The 22,981-nt window shown below is 39.4% G+C and overlaps 1 protein-coding gene across 12 annotated transcripts in view; it reads left to right on the top strand.

Annotated features, from left to right (window-relative positions):
- The window catches only part of bltp1 (bridge-like lipid transfer protein family member 1), a 434,366-nt gene that overhangs the window by 160,169 nt on the left and 251,216 nt on the right, over positions 1 to 22,981 (top strand). For all 12 annotated transcript variants that reach the window (XM_087980106.1, XM_043674037.2, XM_087980105.1 and 9 more), the window contains 3 exons: positions 7,768 to 7,874; positions 14,546 to 14,745; positions 19,001 to 19,231. In XM_087980106.1, the coding sequence (XP_087836232.1) occupies positions 7,768 to 7,874; positions 14,546 to 14,745; positions 19,001 to 19,231 (538 nt within the window). The remainder of the gene's footprint in view (positions 1 to 7,767; positions 7,875 to 14,545; positions 14,746 to 19,000; positions 19,232 to 22,981) is intronic.

The raw sequence follows: 22,981 nt of genomic DNA, 5'->3' as shown, positions 1-22,981 counted from the left end.
TATGTCTGCTTTTATTTCTTGAGTTTCTTTTCATTTATTTGTAATGTGGGCATTGCTGAACAGACCAGTTGTTGTGAATGCAAGTAATGTTACCCTTCATGGTAACATTGGACAAATAAGATCCAACAAAGAAATCTGGCTTGATTTTGTAGTTCGTTATTCTGGTAGTTAGTTGCTGAATGCATTCATAGGAGGCTGTGAAAGTAGTTTTAACATGAGCAGAAGTTTATATGTATATATGTATGTAATTTAGTTTGAAAAAAAGCAAAGACATAAATTTAACTTTTTTCCCAGTAATTTTTTTTTAACTTATTCAATCCCAGAGAGACATCATTCATATCTTAATTCTTTCATTTTTTTGTTTAACTGACTCTTCCCAAATTTCCTTTTTGGATTGCTGAATTGTTTTAATGTGACTTTCAAGTTCATATGGCCTGAACCTCCTTTCAGTTCTGCTAGCCTAAGTTGTTTTATTTCAATTCTGATGGCTTGACAACTTTTACATAAATTCTCTCAGTTTGAAGACTTTGTAAACTAACCTGTCCTTTTGCAAGGATAAAACTATTCTCCTGAACTGAAACCATATTCTTCTGTTAGAATAAAAATGCAACCTGATTCTTCTGAACCAAACTCAGACTAAGTTGCACTGTACCCTAATCATCTGTTTCTTCTGTATGTTGTAAACTCAAAAGTGCAAACATTTCATCAGTTAGCACCATAGTCATCTGTCTAGGTACTTACTAAGTCACAGTCCTTGGGATTATGTATTTAGGTCATTTTTACAAATATCAGTTTGATTTTACTGTTGTAAAAAAGTTATTTTCACAAAATTGAAATCAAAATCCTTCATGCTTTACTCTAAAAATTCAAAATTCCTAAATGATGATGGTATATATCATATGTCATATTGCATAGCGTTTGTTGCCCATCCTTAATTATCCTTGAACTGAGTGATTGCTGACCATTTCAGAGGGCAGTTAAGTGTCAACAAAATTACTGTGGGTATGGAGTAGAGACCAGGACAGGTCTGCAGATTTCCTGCTCAAAATAAATCAAGATAGGTTCTGACAAAAATTTAAAGTAGTTTTCATGGTCACCATCACTCAGACTAGTTTTATATTCCAGTTTGATTACAGCGGCCGTGGAAGATTGAGTCTATGACCCCCCCCCCCCCCCCCCCGAATATAAGACTGTGCCTTGGGATTACAAGTCAAGTGACATTACCACTACACCACTGTCTCTTCTCTCTGTGCCCCCCTCTCCCAAAAAAAATTGAATTGGAATACTTGAGACTGCAATATCAGTTTGTAATGCCCCTCAAGGCAATTTGACATCTCTAATTTACTTTTGATTATTTCCTGGATATGTTGCAGTTTTCTTTTTGGTAGTATTCCTTATTCCTTACCATAGCATTTTTATTGAGGTACCACATTTAAAATATCCCTCCAGCTTCTGTGAGTGCAACCACACGTATCATTTTTCTGACCTACATTTATTGATGAATGTGTTTGTTGCACTACAGATTTGTCCGTGGTCTAGATTAGAGTGGTGCTGAAAAAGCACAGCAGGTCAGGCAGCATCCGAGGAGCAGGAAAATTGACGTTTCAGGCAAAAGCCCTTCATCGGGAATAGGGGTTTCAACATTTTGAGGGTACTCTGACCTGTTGTATTACTGTGGATGAACTTGTACTTGCTTTCATGTGAATTCCATATGTTAAAAATTTTGTGATTCACTTGCTTTATTAATTTCCCTTAGTAATTTTGTTTCCATCTATACTAATAATGCCTACTTTTCTGTGATCACAAATTCAGGTGTGTTTTTCTAAATCTAAATATGTTTAATAGTTGATTAGCCAAAGCAGATCATTATTAGATATTTCTGGACATACTCTGTCAGCAGCGGTATCTGCCTACTAATCATAATCTATTTTGTTTTGTTTGTGTATTTCCTAAATAAGTGCATGCCTTTGAAAATATGTGATGGAAACAGATTTATCCTACTCTCTGGTGCATTGCATAGATCTCAACATAAGCTGTTTGGATATTTATTACAGTCTATACAATCTCCAAGTTGAAAGTGATGATGACAATGAAGGAACAGTAAGGTGGAGTGTGGCTTAAAGGAGAACTTGAAGGTAGTGATGTTTTCATGCATTTGCTGTCATTACTCTTGTAGGTGTAGAAGAAAATGGTAGAGGAGATATGGTGAATTTCAGCAGTACGTCCAGTAAGTTTTATACACTGCTTTCATTGTGTTTCAGTGGTGGATAGGTATCCAAGCTTTGACCTGGATAGTATTGTGCTTCTTGAGTGTTGTTGGACCTGCACTCATTTAGACAAATGGGGAGTATTATTTCTTACACTCCCTATTTGTGCTTTATTGGTACTGGTCAGGTTTTAGGGAGTCATGGGATGAAGTATTCACTGCTGAATTTCTGCTTTTTAGCTACTATGAGTGTATGACTGATCAAATTCAGTTTCTGGATAATGATAACCTTCAGATGTTAATAGTGGGGGAAACTCAACAATGGTAATCCTATTGAATGTCAAGGGGAGTTGGTGGGTTTCGTCTTGTTGATCATTGCCTGGCACTTGTGTAATGCAGATGTAACATTACTTGTTAACCCAAGCCTGAATGTTGTCCAACTCTTGCAGCGTGTGGATATGGACTACTTCAGTATCTTAGAAATTATGAATTGTGCTGAAGATTACGAAGACATGAGCAAAGATCAGCTATTTCTTGATGCTGTGTGGAATGAGTTAAATTGGCTGAACACTGGCATCTATGAACTTCGGGATGTCAGGAAGATGCTAAGTTGGTTCATGCAATTGTAATTTTAGCTGAAGTTTTTTTCTGCTCACTCACTGGTTGCATGTGTTGTTGGCTAGACCAGCATTTCTGCCACCTTGAACTGCCATCTTGAACTGCTGCAGTCCATTTGGTGTAAGAGCACCCATAGTGCTGTAAGGGAATTTCAGGATTTTGATTTCACTATGTGAAGGAACAATTTTGGACATATTTCAAAGTCAGAATGCTGTGTGGGTTTGGAATTGAACTTGTAAGTGGCATTGTTCCAGATGAACTTGGAAGCATGGGCATAGCTTCAATACTTGGGTAAAATGGCACTGCTTCCTGAACATTTTGCGGCACTCTTCTCACCTTGTTGCAGCACACTGATTGAAAACTATTCCTACACAAGACACCTTTCATCCCTTTACTTGCAAATGCTTCAACTTTGTCTTGTACTCTGATGTGCTGGGCTCCCCCATTATTAAAAATGAGGATGTTTGTCAAGTTTCTCTTCTCAGTTGGTTGTTTATTTATTCACCAGCATTCGTGATTGAATGTGGCCAGACGGCAGAGCTCAGATCTGATCCATTGGTCGTAGGATCTCTTGGCTCTGTCTGTGGCATGTTGCTTTCACTGAGCCTTATTCAGGTAGTTTTGCACTGTAGCTTCAACATGCTGAAAGCTTAGGTCCTGCTACTTGTGTTAACATCTGATTATGTTCATAGTCCACTAAATAACGAGGTGGTAAATGTAACAAGGTAAACAGTTATTGGGAATTAGTTAGGAAATTGTACTTAAATGTCAAGGGACTCTGATGGTGCAGTGGTAATGTCTCTCCCTCTGAGCCAGGATGCTCAAGTTCAAGTCCCACCTGCTCCAGCTGTGTGTAATAATATCCCTGAACAGATCGATTTTGAAAAAAATGTAAATGTCACCTTTAGCTGACATTTCACAGCTCCAAACCAAAGTTGATAAAACAATCAAATAATGACATTTCAGGGAGGGTTCCAACAACATGAAGATCAGTCTTTGGCTCCACAAAGATGCAATGGTCATCCCTCCTGATGGTGTCAGTTAGATTGATGAGGACATGTTGAGGTAGGGTTTTCCCTCTTGCTGTTTCCCTTATCAGCTGCTGTAGAGCCAGTTTTGCAGCAGTGTCCTTTACGATTCAGTCAACTCAGTCAGTAATTATGGTGTCAAGATACTTCTGGTGATGAACATTGAAGTCCTCGGTGTTTCTTTCAATTTGTTTCCACATACAGGAATGTTGATTCACCACCTTGAGTGAAGATGGTGTGGTTTGAGTGGTAATAGTAAGTTTCTTTGTCCATATTTGACTTGATGCTGTGAGACTCCCCAATTTGTATAATCCTAAACTGTACAATTTAGATTACGTATAAAATAGATTTGTTTCTATATCATTGAATTACTGGAGTGACATATTTTTAATCTGTCTGTCTGTGACAGATAACCTTTAAGTGCTGACATCCTGCCACAATTGAGATATCTTACTTCATTACATTTCGCAGCTGAATTAGGGAAGTGCACCCACAGTTTAAAAGCAAAATACACTGTGACATTACATAATGATACTGTCTTTTTGAACAAGTGTCTACTGGTTAACTATTGAGTATGATGAAATGTTACTTCTATGCGTACATTCTTGTGTTTAGAATAAAGGGTGGCATTTTGTTCAGTAGTGATTTTTTTAAAGGTATTTTATAGTTAGAACTATTTTAAAAAAGAAAGCCATTTCCCACTGTCACTTTGACTTTCAGATAACCTGACCTTTTCCCAGTTGGAGGAACCAAACAATCTAGGGAAACTTCTGACAATAGCAATTGGCTCTAAATTATTCAGGACACACCTAAGCAGACAACTTCCCAACAAATTATGATAAGAACAGCATTGTGTGCTAACCAAACAAGTGCTTTGGAAGCTTTTTCCTTTACAGTCATTGAATTTACTTACATTTAAATGTTATGTTTTAAACACTGAATTCACAGGTGTGTTAAGAAGAAAAGCCATAAACTGCAGACATTAACAAATATGCATTGAAGTTAACAGTTTGCACGATGTCATAATTTGCACTTTATTTTAAACAAATTTGAAGTGTTTCTGTTTTCACTTTTTTGACCCATTAGCCAAGATGACAAGGAACAATAGCAATATAGGAGTGCAGGTTCATAGCTCCTTGAAAGTGGAGTCACAGGTAGATAGGATAGTGAAGAAGGCGTTTGGTATGCTTTCCTTTATTGATCAGAGTGTTGAGTACAGGAGGTGGGAGGTCATGTTGTGGCTGTACAGGACATTGGTTAGGTCACTGTTGGAATATTGCCTGCAATTCTGGTCTCCTTCCTATCGGAAAGATGTTGTGAAACTTGAAAGGGTTCAGAAAAGATTTACAAGGATGATGCCAGGGTTGGAAGATTTGAGCTATAGGGAGAGGCTGAACAGGCTGGGGCTGTTTTCCCTAAAGCGTTGGAGGCTGAGGGGTGACCTTATAGAGGTTTACAAAATTTTGATGGGCCTGGATAGGATAAATAGACAAAGTCTTTTCCTTGGGGTGGGGTGCCAGATCTAGAGGGCGTAGGTTTAGGGTGAGAGGGGAAAGATATAAAAGAGACCTAAGGGGCAACTTTTTCACGCAAAGGGTGGTATGTGTATGGAATGAGCTGCCAGAGGATGTGATGGAGGCTGGTATAATTGCAACATTTAAGAGGCATTTGAATGGGTATATGAATAGGAAGAGTTTGGAGGGATATGGGCCAGGTGCTGGCAGTTGGGACTAGAATGGGTTGAGATATCTGGTCGGCATGGACGGGTTGGACCGTGGGGTCTGTTTCCATACTGTACATCTCTATGACTCTATGACTGTATGTCTTGATGCAGGTGTCCAATTAATGCTCACACTTATCATGGAAGGGTTAATTTTACTTTGTGGGCACAGTATGAAATATAAGAATGTGAATATACTTACGGAGCAAGAACGTTGTCAGTTTAATTGACAGGATTGCTGGTGAATCCTGCACAGAAATGTGACCAAGATATTGTCCTCAGCTGAATGTGATTGAAGTTATCAGAAAGAGTTGGAAAACACATTCTTGGTTTGAATAAGGCTGTATAAGGTGTGCTGTATGACTATGACTCTCTCTGACCTGGAGCTGCAGCAAGAATTGCAGTAAGGAATTTCAGTTAATTTTGGGGAAATTATGGCAAAACTAATAATGCATTGTGTACTTAGACATTTTTAAGCAACGACTGAAATTCACTTAATAAAGGAGAATTTTCTTTGACTCCTGCTCTCTGTATATTTTACTTATGATGTAGGGCATATACTGTTCCAGACCTTGCTTCAGGTGGTGCTGTCTTTTAGCAAAATGTGCAAAGAACACAATACTTGGTACAAATTACAAAGAATTGTTTGTTACAGTCAATGTTGGGCTAGATTTTGGGTTGTACAGGGAGAGTACTGAAGGGAAAATACACGAGGATTGGCAGGTGCCTCTTCACTCGAGAGAATTTCAAAGACATGCCTGAAATTTGTAAACATCACAATACAACACTTGGTTTGTACTTGGGTCTAGTGCTGCAATGAATTCTGAAGGAGTACATATGAATTTACCACAACTAAGAAGTGGATGCATAAGTAGGACCAGCAAGTTCCCCCAGCCTGCTCATGTGTTCATTAAGGTCTTAGCTGAAGTTTATTATATCAACAAACCTATCTATCCTATTGTACATACCTTGATTCCCTGACCGCTGAATAATCCACCAATCAAATCTCGAGTAGAATCAATGGTTCAGCCCCACAATTTCCAAGAACCTTTTCTTCATCTCTGTCCTAAGCAGCTGATTGCTTATTCCAGAACTATGACTCCTCGTTCGTGACTATCCCAGTCAGTGGAAACAATCTTTCTTGTCTCACCTTCCTTAAGTTCTGTATATTTTACTGTGATCATTTCTCAGTCTTTTTAAACTCCAGAGAATACAAGGCCATCCCCTCATTTCACTGTATTCTCAGCTCAGGATTGGTCGTCTCGTGGACAGTGGAGACATTTAATCTAAGTTTGTAATGGGACCTTGATCAGCTTAGCCAACGAGTAGCAAATGGAGTTTAATTTAGATAAATGTGAGGTGTTTCATTTTGGTAAGACCAGAAAGGGCAGGACTTACACAGTTAATGATAGGTCCTGTGGAGTGTTGCCAGAGACCTAGGGGGTGCAGGTACATAGTTCTTTGAAAGTGGCATCACAGGTAGATAGGGTGGTGAAGAAAGCGTTTGGCATGCTTGCTTTAATCGGTCAGAACATTGAGTATAAGTGTTGGGACACTATTATTTATGTACAAGATTTTGGTTAGGCCACATTTAGAGTACTGCATAAAGTTCTGGTTGCCCTGCTGTAGAAAGGATGTTATTAAACTGAAAAGCATGTAAAAAGGATTTCCAAGGATGTTACTGAGACTGGGGAGGTCTGAGCTGTAAGAATAGGCTAGGACTTTTTCCCCTAGAGGTTTGAAGGCTTAGGGGTGACATTAGAGGTTTATAAAATCATAAGGGGCATAGATAAGACAAATAGCCAAGGTCTTTTCCCCCCAAAACCAGAGGACACAGGTTTAAGGTGAGAGGGGACCTGAGGGGCACCTTTTTCATAGAGGGTGGTGTGTGTATGAAACAAGCTGCCAGAGGAAGTGGTAGAGGTGGGTACAATTGGAACATTTAAAAGACATTTGGACAGGTACATAAATAGGGACGGTTTAAAGGGATATGGGTCAAGCGCAGGCAAATAGGACTGGTTCAGTTTAGGAAACCTGGTTGGCATGGATGAGTTGGGCCAAAGGTCCTGTTTCCATGGTGTAATTGTAAGAAATGCATAACATTTTTGAAAATGTGAGCAACTACTTCTTAAAAAAAAAACTTAATTTGATATTTGATTCTAATTTGAAATTTGGTTTGTTTTCATAATTTATAGGATCGACTGGATTGAGTGCTGGTCTGTTCCAAATATCCTACTCTGTATTGACTATACTTGGCATCCCATCTACCCTCAGAAAGCTGATGAACAGTTGAAGCAAAGCTGTAAGAAGCCATTCATTCTATTATTCATTCATTTGTTTATTACAAAGGTATAAAGAATATAGGACCACGATCAAGCCATTCAGCACCTTAGGCCTTTTTGCTCATTCAATTGGGTTGTGGCTGATTTGCATCTGAATTTCATTATGTCCACTCTGGTTCTATATCCCTTAATACGTTTGCCGAATAAAAATATTGTCAAACTCTGTTTTGAAGTTTTTTGCTAGCATTCAAATGTTGAGTATTATTATGTTGGTAAGTAATTAGTTTTTTTTATTTTGGCTATTAATGCAAAAACATTGTGTCAGTCTTTTGACACATCAGTCTGTCCAAATTATTTATAATTAATTTACTGGTTGACCTTTTCAAGTTGACACCTGATTTCTCCCTGAAGATGTATACATGCAATGTAAGTTTAATGGTGAGTAATCCTATGGAAAATTATAAATTTATGTAACTTTCAATCTACAAGGAAATTTCAGCTATCATCAGAAATAATTGCTGTGGCAACAACCCTGCTTTTTTGCATAGGTGAGGTGCTGAACAAGCATATAGAACAGAAGGAGAAGTAATTTGCTCCCATATATCTATCTATAGAATTTCATAGAATCCCTCCAGTGTGAAAACAGGCCATTTGCCCAACAAGTCCACACCAACCTTCCGAAGAGTAACCCACCCAGACCCATTCCCCTACCCTATCACCCTACATTTACCCCTGACAAATATACCTAACCTACACATCCCTGAACACTATGGGCAATTTAGCACGGCCAATTCACCTAACCTGCACATGTTTGGATTGTGGGAGGAAATGGGAGCACCCAGAGGAAACCCACGCAGACACAGAGAATGTGCAAACTCCACACAGCCACTTGCTCGAGGCTGGAATCGAACCCGGGTCCCTGACGCTGTGAGGCAGCAGTGCTAACCACTGAGCGACTGTGCCTTACTGTGCCTTTCTCTACAGCTTTTCATAGTTTTCTTTTTCAAATAAACTAGATGTAATTGCAACAGAAATGCAGCAAAGAAACAGGCCATTGTGTGCTAATGGTCCATAAATACCTCTTCTGACCCTAGTTTTTCATCACATCTGATGAATATATCCTTTTATTCCTCTTTGCCTCTTCTATTTATCTACTTCTCCCTTACATGCATATGTGCTATTTATCTCAATCCATTCAAGGTAGTGGCAAGTTCCACAGATCACTTTTGAGATGCTTCATGTGAATTTATTTATTTAGCAGTAATGATCTATTTATGATCTCTTTCTTTAGAAAAAGCTTTTATTTGGATATTTCGGTTTTTAAATTTACCTCATGCATGTGCCCCAGTCTTTAGTTCATTTCATTCAAAATGTTTTTGCTTTTGATTTTCTAATTGGGTGACCATGAGAACTCTATGATTTTGCTGCTTGAATAGCTAGGTGAGATTACACTCGAAATACCATTAAAGAATTCTATAGTCAATTGCACAGCAAGAAAAGTAAGATTCTTGCCACCCTGAGGGCGAGATAGCAAGGTGAGCCTTGCTTCAAGGTTAATGGCGAATGCCCTTTTTCATTATTGACTGTAAAGTCAAGTTTATTAAGTAATTATTTTGCTTCAGTAGTTTTTAAGGAGGCTGGCTGAGTAGGGAAGACAGTGGAAATAATAAAACCACATTTAAATTATATAGAAGAATAATAGTAAATAAACCAACAAATAACTCTAAGAAGATAAATCTCCTGGGCTGGACAAATTGCATCTGCAACTTCTTAAAAAAAAATGTAAGAAATGACAAAGGCATCATCACAGATGCTGAATAATTAATTAGAAAAACATATTGCAGCAGACGGCTAGCATATTTCTATCATTGTAGCTGTATTTAAGAAGGGCAATAGAACATTCCCCAGCAACTATAGACCACTGGTAGTAGGGAAAATAATGGACTCCAAAGGAGAACATAAAAATAAAGTGACGAAACTAAAAGCATAATGATGAAGTCACCATGGATTTCAGGCAGAAAGTCCTCTTTCAAAAGGTAATGAAGTGAATAAGAAAGTGTAACAAAATATGAGTTTTTATTGTCAAACAGTTTTTGCTAAAATACTGTGGATTAAATAATATGATCAGAAAATGCAGAGCCAGATGACAAGATATAAATGCACTGGAGCGAATGCAAAACAGATTTATTTTGTTGATGTCAGAGCTAAGAGGTTGGACTTGTCAAGAAAAGGTGAATAGCTTGTGTTGCCTTTCACTTGAAAAGAGAAGGCTGAAGAGTGGTCTAATAGAGGCCTTTAAAATGATCTAATGTTTTGCTAGAGTTGATGCAAAGAACCTACCCACTTGTGGGGAAGAGCAAAACCAGAGTCTGTTAAGACAACTTAGTCAGCAAGAAATTGATTTGGGAATTCAACGATTCTTATTTACCAAAGAGCATATAGAACTTCGTATAACTGGGAGTAATTTAGAAAGTAGTATGGAAAATATTTAGGGGCAGCTATACAGGCATCTGAGGGATGAAAGAGTAGAGCTGACAGTTAAATGAGGAAGTGCAGGAAGATACTGAATGGAGCATAAACACCAACTTGGACAGTTTGGAGCAAAACGGCAATTTCTGTGCTGCATGTTCAATGTGCATATGCCAGAATGCTTTCAAGAATGGCACATCTTGGCTTCTTCGGGAGGTTGGAAAAGGTAGGGTTATTCTCTATCAAAGACAGAAATTTAGGAGCTGACCTGTTGGAGGTTTTAAGGCGAGGGGTTTTGATAGAATAGATGAGCAAAAACTGTACCCTTTGGCCTGTGTGTCAAAGATTTAAAATCAATGGCAAAAGATGTTGAGGGAAGATCAGAAGCCTTTTTTTTTAAAAAGAAAAACAGTTGTCAGGATCTGGAAAACTTGATCTGAAGAGATGATGGAAACTGATTGTATTAAAAACAAAATTGTAAGGTAGTACAACATCTGTTTGAGTAGGAGCAACCTATTAGATTATGGACAAATAGAAGAAGGTGTAGAATAATTTAAACTAATCTTTTAAAAAACAAAACAAGGTATGACAAAGTCATTTGCACCAGTATGTCAAGGTGCTGTGATTCGACTGGGACAAGCCAAACAAAGACACATCCATCCTAGGACAAGCCAAACAAAGACACGCACGAGAATTCCTAGAAGCATGGCATTCCAACTGGAACTCTATCATCAAACACATCGAGTTAGACTCCATCTACCACCCCCTGAGAAAAGGAACAGGCAGTGACTTCACCACAGGAAATAACATCACCAACCCAAAGAAACCCAAACATATAAATAGAAAGCAGGAATTTTCAGCAGTGCTTCGCCTGAGGCCCATTGAAGATGTTACCTGGTAGGGTAACGAAACATCTGGAAATGAAACTTCAAGCTCACCGAGCAAACCTACATCCAAAAGGGAATAGATAAGTAAGAAGTAAAGAGGATGTTTCCACTAGCAGTGAAACTAGGACAAGAGGGCATAGCCTCAAGATTAGAGGTAGCAGATTTAGGACCGAATTGAGGAGGAATGCCTCTGGGTGAATCTGTGGAATTCCCTGCCCAGTGAAGTAATTGAGGCTTCCTCATTGAATTTTTTTAAAGCTGAGATTTTTTGAACAGTAAAAAAATTAAAGTTATGATGGAGAAGTGGTGCTGAGGGCACAAAAAGATTAGCCATGGTCTTATTAAATGGCGGACTGGGCTCGAAGGGCCAGATGGCCTACTCGTGCTCCTATTTCTTTTGTCCTTATGAGCTCTCAGAGGAAGTAATAGTGGCTGGTACAACCACAGCATTTAAAAGGCATCTGGATGGGTATATTAGTAGGAAGGGTTTAGACGGATATGTGCCAGGTGTTGGCAAATGGGCCTAGATTAATTTAAGATATCTGGTCACCATGGATGAGTTACCAAACGGTCTTTACTGTGCTATACGTCTCTGTGACTCTCAGTATGTCAAGGTCCTGCGATTTGCATACATTTCTTAGGGGCAATTTATGAAAGAGTTTTATAGTTAACTTTTGTTCAATAGATTCCAGAGGTTAAGGTGTGACATCATTACAGTCTTTGCATAATCTTGAAATCCTCAATGTTGTATATAAGCAGTAAATTGTTCCCACTTGGGAATAGGGGTAAGCCATTTGGCTCCTTCGGTCTGTTCCAACATTCAATGAAATCATGACTGATGTGACAGAACACTATATATGTGTTTCCATTCTATATTCTTTTTACTTTCTATTCCTTAATACCTTTGGCTAATTAAAATCTGTCAATCTCAGTTTTACAAATAACAATTGATGTGGCATCAGTTGAGAAAGATAGAATTCCAAATTTCCACCATGTTTTGTTTAATGAAATATTTTCTAATTTAATTTGTAAGGTCTGTCTCTAAACTGTGGACTGGGCTCCCTAGTCTTAAACACGCAAACTAAATCTATCCTATTTATTCCCTAAATTTTCTTTAATGCTTTTACCGATTCAAGCTCTAATCTTTTAATTTCCAGGGAATAAAATCCCAGTTTATTTACTCTGTCATAGAGTCATAGAGATGTACAACACAGAAACAGACTTTTCAGTCCATCTCGTCCATGCCTACCTAGATATCCTAACCTAGTTTAGTCCCATTTGCCACCACTTAGTCCAGATCCCTTCTAAAGCCTTCCTATTCCTATACCCATCCAGATGCCTTTTAAATGTTGTGGTTGTACCAGCCTCCACCGCTTCCTCTGGCAGCTCATTCTATACATGCACTACCTTCCATGTGAAAACGTTGACCCTTAGGTCGTTTTCATATTGGTCCCCTTTCACCCTAAACTTATGCCCTCTAGTTCTGGCCTCCCGCAGCCCAGAGAAAAGACTTTGTGTATTTACCCTATCCATGCCCCGCATGATATAAGGTCACCCCTCGTCCTCCGACACTCCAGGAAAAACAGCCCCAGCCTATTCAGCCTCTCCCTATAGCTCAAATCTTCTGACCCTGGCAACATCCTTGTAAATCTTTTCTGAACCCTTTTAAATTTCACAACATCTTTCCGATAGGAAAGAGACCAGAATTGCACGCAATATCCCACAAGTGACCTAACCAAGGACCTGTACAGCTGCAACATGATTTCCTAACTCCTATACTCAATGCTCTGACCAATAAAGGAAAGCATACCAAATGCCATCTTTACTATTGTACCTACCTACCTGTGACTCTACTTTCAAGGAGGTTTGAACCTGCACTCCAAGGTATCTCTTTTTTTTTTCCAGCAACACTCCCAGGACCTTACGATTAAGTATACAAGTTCTGCCCTGATTTATTTTTCCAAAATGCAGCACCTCACATTTATCTAAATTAAACTGCATCTGCCACTCCTCAGCCCATTGGCCCATCTGATCAAGATCTTGTTGTACTTTGAGGTAACCTCCTTCACTGTCCACTGCACCTCCAATTTTGGTGTCATCTGCCAACTTACTAACCAGACCTCTTATATTCACATCCAAATCACTTATGTAAATGACAAAAAGCAGTGGACCTAGTGGTACACCACTGGTCACAGGCCTCCAGTCTGAAAAGCAACCCTCCACCCCCACCCTCTGTCTTCTACCCTAAAGCCAGTTCTGTATCCAAATGGCTAGTTCTCCCTGTATTCCATGAGATCTAACCTTGCTAACAGTCTACCGAGGAATCCTGTCAAATGCCTTGCTGAAAATATATAGGTCGCATCTACTGGTCTGTCCTCTTTGCTGCTACTTCAAAATCTCAATCAAGTTTGTGAGACATGATTTCCCATGCACAAAGCCATGTTGACTATCCTTAATCAGTTCTTGCCTTTCTAAAGACATGTAAATCCTGTCCCTCAGGATTCTCTCCAACAAGTTGCCCACCACCGATGTCAGGCTCACTGGTCTATAATTTCCTGGCTTTTCCTTAACACCTTCCTTAAATATTGCCACCATGTTAGCCAACCCCCAGTCTTCCGGCACCTCATCTGTGACTATCGATCATCCAAATATCTTACCAAGGGGCCCAGTAATCACTTCCCGAGCTTCCCACAGAGTTCTGGGGCACACCTGATCAGGTCCTGAACCTTGTAGCGAAATGAAGAAACTTATTTTGCAGGGCAGTATACTTTTAAGGCTTAATGCCTAGAGTTGCTCGTAATACTCTAGATGTGGCCTAACTAGTAGACAGTCAGTGAGATTGTAGTGAGAAGCCAAAATGTGAAATAAAATGGGGATTAGAAGAATGCTCTTCACAATATATTGTTAAAATGTGGATTTTTCTATTGCAATAATTTGAATAAAGTCCTTTTTTTTTAAAACACACTTACATGCTTGCTAGATGAACTATAATGAAGGTGATAGTGAGGAAACAGGAGAGTGGGACTGGATCAAATGGTTTCTGGAAACAAATGTCCAAACAGACTTGCACCAAAAAACTTCTTTTTTGTATTTCAGCATGCTATGGCACAAATTAATAAAAGTGGCTTCAACTTATTTTTAAGTGCTATGTTGAATATGTATCATGCAACATTTTGCAAGTTGTTTAATGAGAGTAGTAGAATTTTAGAAATTATTAAAATCAGTAGGAACAACCGAGGTTATGTATTCTCAAATTTAAGTTTAGTTTCAACAGCTAACCTATGTCTGTGTGAGAAAATGCTTTTTAAAAAAATGTACAACCTTTCTTTTTGAAGTATTTGAAATGCAGCAGTCAACATCAAGATCATCACAGAAGTCCTCTGAACGAATTCTGCATTCTCCTTCAGTTTCACAGCGACAGCGAATCGATCCTTCTGAACTTGCACCTGATAAACTACATGTTGAGCTAGAAATGTCTCCTGATTCACAAATCATTCTGTATGGGCCACTTCTTAAAGCATTGTTATCTATCAAGGTACAGACTTTTAATTTCTCACACCACATCAAAAATCTTTTAAACTTGAGGCAGATTTTCAAAGTTATTTGGAACTTACTTTTATATTATTGTATGGCCTTTGTGCCAGTCTTCTACCTCAAAGGATCTGTAACTGTTGCAGTACAAGAATATCCATTAGCCAAGAAAAAAAATTAATATTCCCTGTTAATCTGTTTTGTCCCTTGCCCTCTGAAATATTTTGATTTTATTGGATTATATTATGAGCATTGGTCATTGTCCATTATAGTTAGACTTAATAACAAGTGTCAGCATTCTTTTTAATTATGATTGTTTTGTTGTAAGACCATTTCAGTAGTTACGGCAATGTTGCTAGATGGTAAGCAACAAGAAGAACATTTCCTCTCTCTTGCTGTTTTCCTTCTATCCCTTTGTGTCCTACCCTCCATATCCTAGGAACATTGTTCATTAGTTGCCACTTTCATGTTCCCAGTGTCAGTTTTTAAATGCAAGGCAAAACTGCTGAATTAGATTAGTCTCTTAAATAACCTAGTTGAGCATTGCTGTTACAAATTACATTTACAACAGTGAAATTTCTAAAGGAGCTTCTTGTCAAAAGGAAGAAGGCAGCTTACATAAGGTGGAGGAAGCAGGGATCTAGCACAGCTTTTGAGGATCACATGCTTACTAGAAAGTAGCTCAGAAATGGACTGAGGCAGGCCAGAAGGGAGGACAAAAAAGCCTTGGCAGGAAGCATGAGGGAGAACCCAAAGGCATTTTACTCATACGTGAGGAATAAGAGAATGATCAAGGAGAAGGTAGGGCCGATCAGGGATAGCGTAGGGAACTTGTGCGTGGAGTCTGAGCAGATAGGGGAAGCCCGAAATGAGTTTTTTGCTTTGGTTTTCACTAAGGAAATGGACCTTGTGAATGAAAACTTTGAGGAGCTCAGAAACAGGTTTGAACAGATCAAGATTGATGAAGTTGATGTGCTGGAAAGTTTGACAAACATCAAGATTGATAAGTCCCCAGGGCCAGACCAGATTTATTCTTAGGTTGCTCCAGGAAGGGAGAAAGCAGGTTGCTAAGCCGCTGGCGAAGATCTTTGCTTACTCACTCTCCTTGGAATTGTACCGGGGAATTGGAAGGAGACGAATGTTACCCTTTTTCAAGAAGGGGAATAGGGAAATCCCTGGCAATTCCAGACCAGTCAGTCCTATGTCTGTGGTCAGCAAGGTTTTAGAAAGAATTGAGGGATAGGACTTATGACTATTTTTGAAAAGGCATAGCGTAATTAAAGGCAGTCAGCTTGGCTTTGTGAGGGGCAGGTTGTGCCTCACAAATCTTATTGAGTTCTTTGAGTAGTGGACGAGACAGATCAAGCAGTGGTTAGAAATGGAAAGAATTCTGCCTGGGGGTCAGTGGTGAGTGGCATCCCGCAGCCTCTGTTCTTGGGCTTCTACTCTTTGTAAGATGACTTAGATGAGGTTGAGGGGTGGGTTAGCAAGTTTGCCGATGACGCAAAGGTTGGAGGTGTTGTTGATAGTATTGAGGGCTGTTGCAGGCTGCAGCGTGACAGTATGCAGAACTGTGCTGAGAAATGGCAGATGGAGTTCAACCTGGATAAATGCAAAGTGATGCATTTTGGAAGGTAGAACATGAATGCTGAATATAGGATTAAAGACATGATTCTTGGCAGTGTGGAGGAATAGAAGGATCTTGGTGTTCAAGTGCATAGATCCTTCAAAGTTGCCACCCCAAGTGGATAGGGTTGTTAAGAAAGCATATGATGTTTTGGCTTTCATTAACAGGGGGGTCAAGTTTAAGAGCAGTGAGGTTTTGCTGCAGCTCTACAAGACCCTGGTAAGACCACATTTGGAATATTGTGTCCAGTTCTGGTCGCCCTATTATAGGAAAGATACGAAGGCTTTGGAGAGGGTGCAAAGAAGGTTTGCCAGGATGGTGCCTGGACTTGGAGGGCTTATCTTACAAAGAGTGGTTGTCTAACTTCAGACTTTTCTTACTGGAGAGAAGGAGGAAGACTGGTGACCTGATCGAGGTATACAAGGTAATGAGAGGCGTGGATAGAGTCAATAGCCAGAGACTTTTCCCCAGGACAGGATTGACTGCTACGAGGGGTCATAGTTTTAAGATATTAGGAGGAAGGTATAGAGGAGATGTCTGAGGTAGGTTCTTTACACAGAGTTGTGAATGCATGGAATGCGTTGCCAGCGGTGGTGGTGGAAGCAGAGTCATTGGGGACAATTAAGGAACTGCTGGACATGCACATGGATATCAGTGAATTGAGGGGTGCATAGATTAGGTTACTTTATTTTAGGCAAAAGTGAGGACTGCAGATGCTGGAAACTAGAGTTTAGATCAGAGTGTGCTGGAAAATCATAGGTCAGGCAGCATCGGAGGAGCAGGAAAATCGACATTTCGGGCAAAAGCCCTTCTTCAGGGCTTTATTTTAGATTAGGAATAATCCTCAGCACAACATCATGGGCCGAAGGGCCTCTTCTGTGCTGTACTTTTATATGTTCTATGTTCAAAATTACAACTACAGAAATAATTGCATAGCAGTATCATTACAGTATGTTTTTCCGTGGGAAGCAGGCTGTATGCATCCCTGAAGAAGGGCTTATGCCCGAAACGTCGATTCTCCTGCTCCTCGGATGCTGCCTGGCCTGCTGTGTTTTTCCAGTACCACATTTTTCAACTGTATGTATTACCAGCACTGATTTGAAAAAAAGCTTGTTTGGCAATTCTTGCTTATTTTCACTTTTGGTCTACGTTAGCAATTATCCTTCTATGGGAAGATGGTGGAATAATAATGTTACTGGTTTGGCATTCCAGAGGGACAGACTAATGCCCTGAAGAGCATTGATAAAATTGGAATGTAAAGCTAGCCTCAGTATGGTTGCCATCACTAAACCATTAAACCATTCAGTTAACCTTTTCTCAGGGAAGTTGAATCTACCATCCTTAACAAGTTTGGGCATTGTGTGACTCCAAGTCCTTCACAGTGTGATTGATATTGCTTCCAAATTGTCATCTGACATAATGTTCAGTTCAAAAGCAATTAGGGATGGATGACCAATGCTGGCCTTGTCAGCGATGCCCATATCATATGAAGATGTCGAGAAACAAAATGACTAAGTAGCAACCGTGTTGTGCTTTGAAACTACTATTTATTATATACAATAATGGACATCCCATTTCAGGAATAATTTAAAACTTAACATTAATTAGAGTCAAAAAGTGTGTTGCTGGAAAAGCACAGCCTGTCAGGCAGCATTCGAGGAGCAGGAGAGTCAACATTTCAAGCATAAGCTCTTCATCAGGAACGTGGGGGAGGCCCAAGGCCCCACCCACCTCCCATTTATCTCTCATATGAAATGCATCATCCTTTGCCATTTTCGCCACCGACAAACAGACCCCACCACCAGAGATATATTTCCCTCTGCACTCCTATCTGTGTTCCGCAGAGATCATTCCTTCCGCAACTCCCTTGTTAGGTCCATGCCAGCCACCAACCCAGGATTTTTGATTTTTCTGAGAAGTGAAAATGACTTTCATGTTAGTTAAACAAAATGTAGTCTTGTGTTTCAAGTAAATAAATCTACATTCTCAGTGATAAGACAGAGAATTAAAGTGATCATGTTTTGTTTTTCCAGTTGCTCCAAAATAAAGTTACAACATGCTCGATATTGTTTTCTGAAGCATAAGTGGAAAGTGTTAGAGACTGGGGAAACAGCCCTTTCATTGATTGATAAAAGGGAAACACCGCAGATACTGGAAATCTGAAATGAAAGCAAGAAGCACTGGATATACTCAGAAGATCTGACAGTGTTTGTGGAAAAAGAACCAGAGTTAATGTTTTAGTTAAATTTACCTCTGAGTTATAAAGAAGAATCCTGTTAATTTGAAACATTAAATCTGCTTGTCTTTCTATAGCTGCTGCCAGACCTGTTGACTATTTCAGCACATTCAGATTTATTTAATTGATTTAATTCACTTTGAAACTAGACAGTCAGCTATAGAGAATCTTGTGCCTTTGGTCCCCAAATACTTTACAAAAGGGGTTGGTAGTACTTAAAACAAATAAGTGGGTAACAATGTATTAACCACTTAACAACAAAATTGTCCTATTCTGGACCAAAAAGGCATATACAGATTTATGTATTGAGCAATTACTGTAAGATTATTCTTTTGTCTGTGAAGTATAACTGACAACTATACTGGCACTGTCTCACATGTCCCATTCTTTTAAAAGGAAAATTACTTTGGTGAAGATGACATGTATACTGATTTTGAAGAAGTGGCCACAAGCCCTGTGCTGTCATTGTCAACATCCTCTAGTTCTGGATGGGCAGCAGTTGGAGTTGAAGAAAATGAGAAGATAGAAGCTGAGAATGGAGGCAAGCAAATTCATCCACTTACACTCCGCCCCTGGGACATCTCTGTCCTCATTAACTTGTGCAAGGTGCATGGAAAACTTCCAGTGGTGAGTGAATTAGAACAGGAAATATGTAATTTAAAGCAAGCTGTTACTGAATCTCTATTTTTTGTATCGCTGTGTTTGACTCTGAGTATCTAGTTTGTATTTAGTTTAAGAAAATATGTTATCAACCAGTCTGTATAATGATTAAGAGAATAACATGGGTAAGAGTGCAGTGCACATACATGTCACTAAATAGTACATCACTCAGATTGAGGTGATGTAATGATTAATAATTGTGACATTCTCACAGATTTATTAACACAAATTAAGTTTGAAATGTTTGCTTTCTGAAATACATCCTGAAGTTTGCTTTCTGTGTTGATATATGCAAGGAAGAACCCAAGGAATATTAACATTTTCAGGTTGGCTTTCTTCCCCTGGACTAAGTGGTGGTAATAAATGTATAATTTTATACCTCTTATGAGCTGTGATTTGAATTGTATTGATAGCAGATCTGCTGTGTGATAGAACATAGAACATAGAAGAATACAGCGCAGTACAGGCCCTTTGGCCCTCGATGTTGCGCCGATCCAAGCCCACCTAACCTATACTAACCCACTATCCTCCATATACCTATCCAATGCCCGCTTAAATGCCCATAAAGAGGGAGAGTCCACCACTGCTGCTGGCAGGGCATTCCATGAACTTACGACTCGCTGAGTGAAGAACCTACCCCTAACTTCAGTCCTATATCTACCCCCCCTTAATTTAAAGCTATGCCCCCTTGTAATACCCGACTCCATATGCGGGAAAAAGTTCACACTGTCAACCCTATCTAACCCCCTAATCATCTTGTACACCTCAATCAAGTCACCCCTAAACCTTCTTTTCTCTAATGAAAACAGCCCCAAGTGTCTCAGTCTATCCTCATACGATCTTCCTTCCATACCAGGCAACATCCTGGTAAACCTCCTCTGCACCCGTTCCAGTGCCTCCACATCCTTCCTATAGTATGGCGACCAAAACTGCACACAATATTCCAGATGCGGCCGCACCAGAGTTTTATACAACTGCATCATGACCTCAGGACTCCGGAACTCAATTCCTCTACCAATAAAAGCCAGTACGCCATATGCCTTCCTCACCGCACTATTTACCTGGGTGGCAACTTTCAGAGATCTGTGTACATGGACACCAAGATCCCTCTGCTCATCCACACTACCAAGTATCCGACCATTAGCCCAGTACCCCATCTTTTTGTTATTCTTCCCAAAGTGAATCACCTCACATTTAGCTACATTGAATTCCATTTGCCACCTTTCTGCCCAGCTCTGCAGCTTCTCTATTTCCTGCTGTAACCTGCCACATCCTTCCTCACTGTCAACAACTCCTCCGACTTTCGTATCATCCGCAAACTTGCTCACCCAACCTTCTAACCCCTCTTCCAGGTCATTTATAAAAATGACAAACAGCAATGGTCCCAAAACAGATCCTTGCGGAACACCGCTAGTGACGGCACTCCATGAAGAAACTTTGCCATCAACTACTACCCTCTGTCTTCTTCCATCCAGCCAATTCCTAATCCAAACCTCCAACTCACCCTCAATGCCATATCTCCGTATTTTCTGCAGTAGCCTACCATGGGGAACCTTATCAAACGCCTTACTAAAATCCATATATACCACATCTACCGCTTTCCCCTCATCAACCTCCTTCGTCACCTTTTCAAAGAATTCAATAAGGTTTGTGAGGCACGACCTGCCCTTCACAAAACCATGCTGACTATCCTTGATCACATTATTCCTATCCAGATGTGCATAAATCCTATCCCTTACAATTCTCTCTAAGACTTTGCCCACAACAGAAGTGAGACTCACCGGCCTATAGTTACTAGGGTTATCCCTACTCCCCTTTTTGAACAAGGGAACCACATTTGCTATGATGTGAGGTGGCAGGTTTTGTTTTGCGTAACATTACTGTAGTAGATTGTTGTATATACATTTTGAGGTGATGACCCTGAGATTTAGGAGCAGCAATAGGCTGTTCATCCTTTTGAGCATGTTTGCCATTCGGTAAGATCTTGACTGATCTGATAATCATCATAGAATCCCTACAATGTGGGAGCTGGCCACTTGGCCCATCGAGTCCACATTGACCCTCCAAAGAGCATTCCACCCAGACCCACCCCCAACCCTAAAACCCTGCATTTCCCCTGAATAGCATCCCTAGATGCTATGGGCAATTTAGCATGGCCAGGAATGAGACTGGAGAGACCTTCATTCCTGAGATCATTACAAGAATGATCTTCTCCAACATCACATCTTTCCGTAGATATGGGACCTAAAACAGTATTCCAAATATTGACAAACAGAGCCTTATACACCCTCAACAGTGCATCGGTAGTATTGTAGATGATCTTTCAGTTGATTGAACTGCTAAACATTCACTGACATGGCTTATGACCTAACCTAAGCTGTCTTTATTGCCTTGGTGTTCTCAAGTGCATTGTTTATTATAACACACCTGATATTTTGAACCGATGTTTTATGAATAGAATACAATTTAGTGAATGTAAATGTGTAGTTTAAATGCCCTATGTATAACTTTATGGTAAAAACAGATTTTAAGGTTGGGATAATGTCAACATATTACATGCTAGCTATATAGTTCCTGAGTATCTCCAAAAACTTTTATTTCCAGTGCTTGATCTGCAACATGTAAGAATAAGTTTATTTGATGTATCTTACACTGGAACAGTTTCTCTTTTATGAACTAGGTAGGATAATAGGAACACCTTTTCAAGTGAAAGAACAGTCTGATATTTATCCTGACCCTCTATGTTATAATAGTTATTTTTGTCGTCTTAGCAGATTTGGGAAGATAGGCATTAAAGGCATGTCAAAATCAGTGCTCATATAGATCTTTAGATCATTACATTGTCACCTGGACTTTAGACCTTGTTGAGGAGTGATTTTTTTTAACAGTCTATTTTTGCTACGTTTTCTCTTGGATTTTCTCATCTCTTTTAGATTCTTCCATCCGTTTTTAATCATTGCAGTCAGGCAGCTGAACATACCACTAGAAACTATGAGGAATTAACTTGAGTTATTTGAATGTCAGTTTTGCTTTCCATTTAAATCTCACATTTGTATGTGACACAAGAACTGAGAGACAAGAACTGTGGTCTAGATCTTGGCTACCCACAGTTTTCTGCCACTCCATACTACTTAAACCCCAGTTAGGATTGTGGACTCATTGGATAGTATGGAGTTGTAGTTATGCTGATACTCGAGTGCGTTTTAGTGTATGTTTTCAAATTTTTTTTATAATGTGGTCATAATTATTTTGATGTATGTTCTCTGGTAGTTGTTCAATTACCTCAAAATGCTTGTTTTGCCTAATAGTAGGAAACAAAACTTTCTGTATTTCATCAGCTAATTCTGGGATAATGTTAAGTTTTCTTCAACAAAAATACTTTTTACTATACCATTACATCTAATGCTTACGATGTATGTGTAATTTTTCTTCCCATCTCCGGTCTTCCAATCATGTTTCCTTGCTAAATGATGCATGAATCTAATCTTTCAATGACTGTCAGTTCTCCTGTGAGATGTGCTTCAAAAAATATGAAAAGATTAATGTTGCTAGGATCTTTCTTGTACGAGTTATTTCATATTCAGCCTCTTGTCTTGTAGCTCAGAAATTGTACCAATATTCTAGCCAAAAGTAATCTTACTGTATTTTTCATCTTTCACTTCCATTTCTTCCCTCTCCTAGTTCTGGGCCACGATGGGCAATTGTGATGCCCCCAAT

The sequence above is a fragment of the Chiloscyllium plagiosum genome, unplaced genomic scaffold (assembly GCF_037043375.1).
Source record: "Chiloscyllium plagiosum isolate Xiang-an unplaced genomic scaffold, Cpla_swu_hap1 HiC_scaffold_36, whole genome shotgun sequence".
NCBI lineage: Eukaryota > Metazoa > Chordata > Chondrichthyes > Orectolobiformes > Hemiscylliidae > Chiloscyllium > Chiloscyllium plagiosum.
Note: the sequence above shows the minus strand (reverse complement) of the source record. Positions and strands in the feature narration are given on the sequence as shown.